Raw genomic sequence first — 7,507 nt, forward strand, 5'->3', positions numbered from 1 at the left:
AGTCATGTGTGAGGTTTTTTTTTTTTTTTTTTTTTTCTCTTGTGAACACAACCTTTACACTTGGATAAATACCTAATACTGGAATGACTGGGTTATATAATAAGTGTATGTTAATAAGAAACTGATGCACAATTTTCCAGAGTGAAGCTTATGGCTTGCAATCCCCTTAGCAATGATGAGAATTATTATTCTGCATTTTCTCCTGCCTTTGGTGGTCCACACTCATTCTAGAGTGGAAACTCTCCCTCCCCACCCTGCTCCAATTGCTTCATTCCTTTTGGCCTCTGCCTGGATTACCAAATAATCGATTCTAGCTTTGCAGCCTGCTGGTATTAGCAAAGCCATCATTTTAGGCTACATCGTGTTTCCACTGCGCACTAAAGGACTCTCCATTTTTAACCTCCTAACAATTCTGTAAGGTAGTTTCAGCAAACATTCTTAAGTTGGTACAAGAGGTAACAGAACCTTGCTGAGAAGAATTACTTTCTGGCTTTCTCAAAACTCTGCTTTTGAGAGCCCCTTAGCTCCTTACTCATTTCATCTCCTTAGCCTAACCAAATGAAACCACTGAAATACAGGGTCGTCAAGGGTGAATCTGGCAGCAGCGACCACTTCATGTAGCTTGCCGGTTGGGTGGCTGGGTCTCAGTTTGTCAGGAAAGAGCCGTGGGTCAGGCCGCTGCTCAGCCCCTGCGCCTGCCTCGGCAGCTCACACATTCTCATAGTCATGAGAGTCCTCACTTGACGTCTCTTCTGCATGTTTCCACGGCCCGGTCTCACTGTGGGCAGACGACTGACAGGCCATGTAATCCTTTGAAGCCAGGAGGCTCCCTGACTGCACGGCAGGTAGGATGTGGGTCTCTGGACCGTCTGTCCTGCCCTCTACATGGTGTGTGTTTGAGGATGTCACTTCCTCCTCCTGCTGCTTGCTGCTACCGGGACCTGGTGGTACATTTTCATAATCTCTGCGGCACTGAAACGTCCCCCGGAGATGCTTCCCTCGGGGGGTCCCGAGATCCAACTCTGCCACGTTGACATAGTCATTCGAGGTCTGAGAAGACCCTTCCCCATCGCTGAGTGGGTCACTGTTATCGGTTCCTGGAGACCCCAAACTGGTGCAGTCACTGGTGTCCCCACAACCCTCATCTATTTCTTCAGACAGTGCCAGCTCCTTGGTGCTTGGGAGGATGAAGAGGTTCCCAGGAGGGTTACTGGCAGAAGCCAAAGTCTCAGCAAGCTCCTTGGCTGTGGGGATATCGACATAGTCTCTCGAATCCTCTGAAGAAGTGCTCGGGGAACCTCCTGAAGCTCTGACATTGACATAGTGAGGCGAGGGAGCAAGGTTTCCACACATCTGGGGCTGCGTGGCATTGTCATAGATGCCCACTGCATACCCCATGGTGTGAGTATGGGCTCTGTGCATGTGGAGGGCGTCGCCTGCTTGGGAGGGCTGTAAGTAAGAAGAGAAGGCGAGTGACAGGGCAGCATTAGGAATAAGGACAAGCCCTTTCTTCTCCCTACCCGGTACTGCTGTATCTAACGGCTCCTTCACTCAGCTCTCCACTGCAGAGAAGACCTCTGCAGCAGGGGTCTCAAATCACAAGGCTTCCGACGCCAGGTTGGGATGAGTGAAGTGCGCTGGGTTTAAGGATAGCAGCAGTGTAAATGTGACAATAAGTTGTAACTAGTTTCGGGCCACACTGTGGGGGTTGAGTGGGGGAAGCATTATGAACTAGAGAGAGCCTGCCACCCCAGAACATATTGCTAGGCCCAGCATAGTGGCTAAAGATAAAGGCTTAAGTTCAGACTGAGGGTGCAAGCCGTAACCTGACCACTCTGTGCTGAGTTTACACAAGTTACCTAATCTCACTGTGCCTCAGCTTCCTAACTTATACAATGGGGATAATCATAATAATATCAATACCATGTGATTTTTGTGAAGAAAAAATGAATTACTACCTGTGAATTGTTTAGCTCCTGGCACAAAGGGGACACTACGAAATGCTTGCTGTTATTAGTATGGGCGCAGCTGACACACAGATCAGCTACGGCCATTTAGGAATGCTGGTCTGATGTTTCTAGAACGTCCGATTTTCAAAAAAGGCTGAATATCTGGACTTCAGTGTGAAATCTCCTAGGCTTTTAAATGTTGGCAACTGGTTCAAAACGTCCTTCAAACAGTATAGAGTACAATCCAAACATGTTTGTAGGTTTAAGTCAGCTTGAGATCTAAACTCTAGGTGCAAAATCCCCTCAGGGCTCAGGTGAATCCGAGAACTAGCTTAAGCAGTGGATTTCCTCCACTCTTCCTTTTACAGCCACGTGGACCTGCTGCCCTAGGAAGTCTTAGAAGCAGGACCAGAGCCTAAGAATGGGACATGCGAGAGGAGGAGGAAGCAAATGTGGCGACTTGGAGGCGGCCACGTGGTCATCAAACCTGCGCCCCTGAGTAAGGAAAGACTGGGTAACGAGCCAATCAGCAGCCCTGAGTAAAGAAAGGCTGGGTAACAAGCCAATCAGCAGCCCTGGGTAACGAAAGGCCGGGTAACGAGCCAATCAACAGCCCTGGGTAACGAGAGGCTGGGTAACGAGCAAATCGGCAGCAGCGGCATCATGGCCGTACTCACCCAGGGATGTGGTAAAATCGAAGAAACAAATTATTTAACAAGCTAACAAGTACTTATCTACAGAAACAAGCGCCCTGATCTTCAGGACAGTCCCTCTGCCCCACATTGCTGTGCGTCTCCTTCTTGGGAGCTGACTTCAGAGCCAGACGCAAAGGTATCCCCAACACGCTCAGCACTTTTGACACCAGTCGCAGTGCTGAGTGACTGATGAGTATTTCTGCTGTGGAGGAAGATGGAAACAATTTGACATAGGCTTGGAAGTAGTTCCCAAAGCAGAACTTTAACGGTGCTTTGAGCACCAACAGCCCTGTAGGAAAATTTATGTACCCTCTCAAGATAATTACGGTACAGGAGACAACACTTATTTGGAAAAACGCATTATCATGTCTTTGTCAAAGCAATACATTTCGGTTCCAGCAAGTATCCATGAACACATGTGCCTTGGTGCCTTTCTTAAAATCTCAAGCACTTGCTCCTCTCTTTCGAAATTTTTTGCCTTGGGTGGTAGGGCGGTCCCGAGGCTAGTCTTCCCATTTACTAATAGGGCCTGGGGTGCTGTTTATAGTGAAACAAGAAGCAAAACCTAGAACTCTTGCACTTCAGCTCTTCTGCCAGAGACACGTCATTTCTCCCAAAGGGACTGTCGTTTAGCTTCACTCTTACCACATGCTCAGAAGGAGGGCTGTCAGAATTCCTGGAGAGGAGGCTTTCGGTGCTGACAATACGGATGCTCCTTGAGGGATGTCTTCCTGAAAGGACAGAGAGCAAACCCTGAGCACAGTCAGCCAGTCCTCCAAGTGCTTCGGCCTGTTCAGTCCTCACATTCTGGGTGAAGTGGACCTGTCTGATATCTGGTATTTGGGGGCCAGTGTTCTGTGGGGAGAGGATCAGGGCTTCAAGGATGATGAGCTGGGAGACCAGGAGCACTCCTCAGCTCGCTGAGGACAAATGGACACTAACACAGGACTCGAGGAGGCTGGCTGGGAGGAGTCTTCTCGGGTGAGCCCTCCCTGACTTGAGGCTGGAGGCCATGTTCTCCTCCTGTGTGTCTTTCCCAACCTTAAACATACCCAGCTAACTACATCAAGAGAAACCAAAACTGTAGTCTATGTAATCAAATTATCATGCTGTACTCTGTAAACTCATACAGTGACATATGTCAATCATTTCTCAATGAAGTTGGAGAAAACCCCAAACCACATCCCTGACCCTGATGACTCCCTGCTCCCTCTTCAAACCCCCAGGCCCCACTGGAGGTGAACCTTGCCACCTGTGTGTCCCGTCCTCTTGCCGGCTCCCTGAAGAGCAGGACGGTAGCATGCTTAGAAAAAGCCGCTTTTGCAGGTGAGACCTATATTCTGGGGGCAGAAGTTCTGTAGGCCTGGATTCCATGGATGAGAAAGAAAAACCTACCCAGCTCTTCTTGTCTTCGGGGCAAGAGGTCATAAATATTTTTGGCTCGCTGTCTGGGTCGAGGCAGAGTCAACAAGGGCGTGATGGTAACTCGGAGCTAGAGAACTTGCCCTGCAAGACAATGAGAGACACAGAGGTCATGGCTGGGCTTAGCTGCACAGAATGTGGGGACCCTTGGGGAAGAGACTGCGCCTGAAAATATTCCCCACCCTCACCATGTATTATGAAAAATATGTTTCCAGACTTGACCAATGCCTTTGAGCTAGAAGAACAGGGGACTCAGGAGACAGAAGCAGGAAGAAGAAATGGGCACAGGGCACCAGGGCATGGCTTTCAGAATGAAGCTCGACTCAGCACGGAGCTTTCAGAGCCACAGCTTGTGATCCCGACACAGACAACGACCTGTGTTTACACACAGGTAAGAACAGAGGACTCCTCGGCGCAACGGTTTATCTCGGGAGGGCGATGTCTGTGTCTCTGCTCCCTCATGTCTGACTCCATGTGACCCCATGGACTGTTGCCTGCCAGGCCCCTGCCCATGGGATTTTTCCAGACAAGAATACTGGAGTGGGTTGCCGTTTCCTCCTCAAGGGGATCTTCCGACCCAGGGAGCGCATCTACGTCTCCTGCCTATCCTGCACTGGCAGGCCGATTCTTTACCACTGTGCCATCTGAGAGCTGGGCTTTAAATTCCAGACTAGACAATTGATCATAGTGTGTCTCAACTCTGGACAAACAAGGGACTCATGCTTCTTCCGTTTACCGCAGTTCCACAGGACGCAGAAAACTGCCACAACCAGGAGGATGGCAAGGAGAGCCGCAAACCCAGACAAGATGCTGCTGCTGTGGTCTCCAGTCCTGTGAGGAAAACCAAGGGCCACGATCCAGCCATGGGCCGGGGGTGGGGGGTGGGGGGAGATGCTTCCTCCAGAGGCAGGACTCGAGGGTTTGGGGTGGGAGCCAAGGGAAGGAAAACTGAGGTGGGATGGGCTGGGTGGTAGAAGAGCGGGTTACCTCCTCATGGAGAGAGGGAACGAGGATGTGGGAGAAGGGAGCTATCCCTTCTGAGTGCTCACTGCATGCCAGTGGTTTGCATTAAAGCTCATTTAATCTGTCTAACAATCCCATCTCTCTTTGTGACCAAGGAACCTGAGATTTAGACTCAGTAAGGTAGAGTAACATAGGGAAAATCACATAGGTAGGAAGGAGCATGATGGACTGTGAATCTAGGTCTGTTTGGGCCCAAAGACTGTTCTTTCTGCGGCTTCACACTGTCTTCCAAACTTGTCAAGTCCATTTGCTCCTGCTTACCCTGTTCCCTGCCCCTCAGCTTTCTGTCTTGCTTGGAAGAGATTGTCCACTTACAATTAAGGAGCAGCTCTGGGACAAGAGCCCAGGGTGCTTGCGTTTAATAATCCCTGTAGCATCAGCTTGTGGGGCTGGTCTTCAAGCGACACCCTGCTCTGCTGTGGAACTTGACCATGCAGATGCACTGGGCAAGGACCGGGCTGTTCGCAGTTCCTGGGCAGGGCCAGGCTAGCTCTGTTTTGGCTATAGGAAGCAGCCAGTTGAGGTTACAGAGTGCATCCCTAGCAGACCTGCCCCTCCAAATACTAGAAACCAGGTCATCCATCAGGGAAGGTTTTTGTCCTTACGAGTTCTAGACTTGTTCACCCAGTTTCGTACTGGACATTTCCATGTGGTAACCTAATAGACATCTCAAACCAAAAATGTTTAAAACAGAACTCCTGTTCTCCCCCACCCCCCATAAGCCTGTTCCTCTGGTGTTTCCTGTCATCTGATGGCTTGGTCAAAACCCCTGGAGCCATTCTTGAATGTTTTCTTTTTCACACCCCACTGCTGGTTAACCAGCAGTCTCTGTCTGCTCAACCGGGACATTTACCCCAAAGCATCACCTCTTGCTCCTCCATTGCCACCGCCTCGGTCTGAGCCACCACGAGTTCCACACAGCCCTTTGCCAGAACCTCTCTAATGAGCTCCTTGCTTTCACTCTTGGCCCCAACATGCTATGTTCACACAGGAGCTAGAGTGACCCTCTAAACGGTTAAATCAGATCACGTGCCCCCTCTGCTTGCAACCCTCCATGACTTCTCATCACACGTGGGATAGCATCCATTGTCCCTAACAGGCGAGAATGTGACGGCCTCTTCTCTTCTGCCTTTGCCTGCCTCTGACCTCCTTTCCTGCTGTTTTCCTCTGACCTTGATGACCAGGACTCCATGCTGCTTCCAGCAAAGCACAGTCTCGTCTCAGTCCTGCTGCCCCCTCTCCCGCAGTTCAGTCCCCTCATTTAATTTAGGACTCTTCTGAAATGTCACCTCCTCAGATAGGTCCTCCCTGGTCACACCCTCCTGGGTACTCGAGTCCCCTCACTCTGCCCTGGTTTTTCTTCATAGCTTGCGACTGACTGATGTGATGCTAGCCATGCTTTCGTTCGTCTGTTTGTATCTGACCCTCCCACTTAACTGTAACCTCCAGGAGGCTGTCCTTGTCGGTCCTATTCACCTTGTGCCTGCCACAGTGCTTGGCACTCAGTAGGAACCTGATGGATATTTGTTAAATGAATGAATGAATAAATTATCAAATGAATGGATGTAGAAATAGTATTGGAGGAGTGCTGCAGGATTCTGACACTTTATGAATTCCTTCCCCATCAACGACCTTGTCCACCTGTAGGGGACATGTATTTGCTTATCATGGTAATGACATTTACCTCCCCAAACTACAGTGATTTTTAATTTATTGCTGTTGAGCTGTGCTTTTATCATTGCACTGAAATCAATACCTCTCAGTGTCAAAGTTTCAACTCTTGATGGACTTTTTGTTAATATAATACTGAAGGTTTTAACTGTAAGATTTACATCTATGATTAATGCTCTGGGGTTTTATGATCTGAGGCTGTGTCTTTATCATATCTGTGATTCCATTTTCATTCATGGCATGTGTTTAGGACGTAAAAGCACATCTGCGTAAAAAGTGGGCCGTTTGTTTCCATCAGAGTAGAAACTAGTTTTTGTTTCTGTTTCTTTGAGGAGTGATCCGTGGGACTTGAAAAAGGAAAGCTCAAGGACCGCCATGAGGGCCTCTGAGCGTGAGAAACCCAGCCATGCCAGGAAGCCAGCTCTAAGGAAGTGGTGTGTTATCATATTTCCTCTCTTCCCAACAACTCCTTTCTGTTCGCAGTACCTATTCCTTTCCTCCCAGCAGTTCTGAGCAACCCTCTCTGAGCCAAGAGTTTAGCAGTCTTAGGAGACGAGAGCCTGGTGAGGGGTGGCAAGGCTGCTGGGGTAGAAGCTTCCCAGGATAGACCAGGACCCTCTTTCTAAATCAGGGGAGGGGAGCACTCACTGCCCCCGGCACTCACTTGTTCAGGCTGCCGAGGGTTCCTTGCAGAGTGCTGGGCTCTGAGGTTCTCCCTGCGGACTCCAACCGCTGATGTGCTGGCAT

The 7,507-nt window shown here is 49.6% G+C and overlaps 1 protein-coding gene across 1 annotated transcript; it reads right to left on the reverse strand.

The window, feature by feature from the left end:
* Nucleotides 1-537: 537 nt before the first annotated feature.
* LOC138090710 (lymphocyte transmembrane adapter 1-like) lies at nt 538-7,507 on the reverse strand. The gene is given in 5 exon segments (XM_068986407.1): nt 538-1,449; nt 3,290-3,375; nt 4,040-4,136; nt 4,777-4,897; nt 7,425-7,507. Coding segments are annotated over 5 exon segments (1,299 nt in total).

The sequence above is a fragment of the Capricornis sumatraensis genome, chromosome 14, assembly GCF_032405125.1.
Source record: "Capricornis sumatraensis isolate serow.1 chromosome 14, serow.2, whole genome shotgun sequence".
Lineage (NCBI taxonomy): Eukaryota > Metazoa > Chordata > Mammalia > Artiodactyla > Bovidae > Capricornis > Capricornis sumatraensis.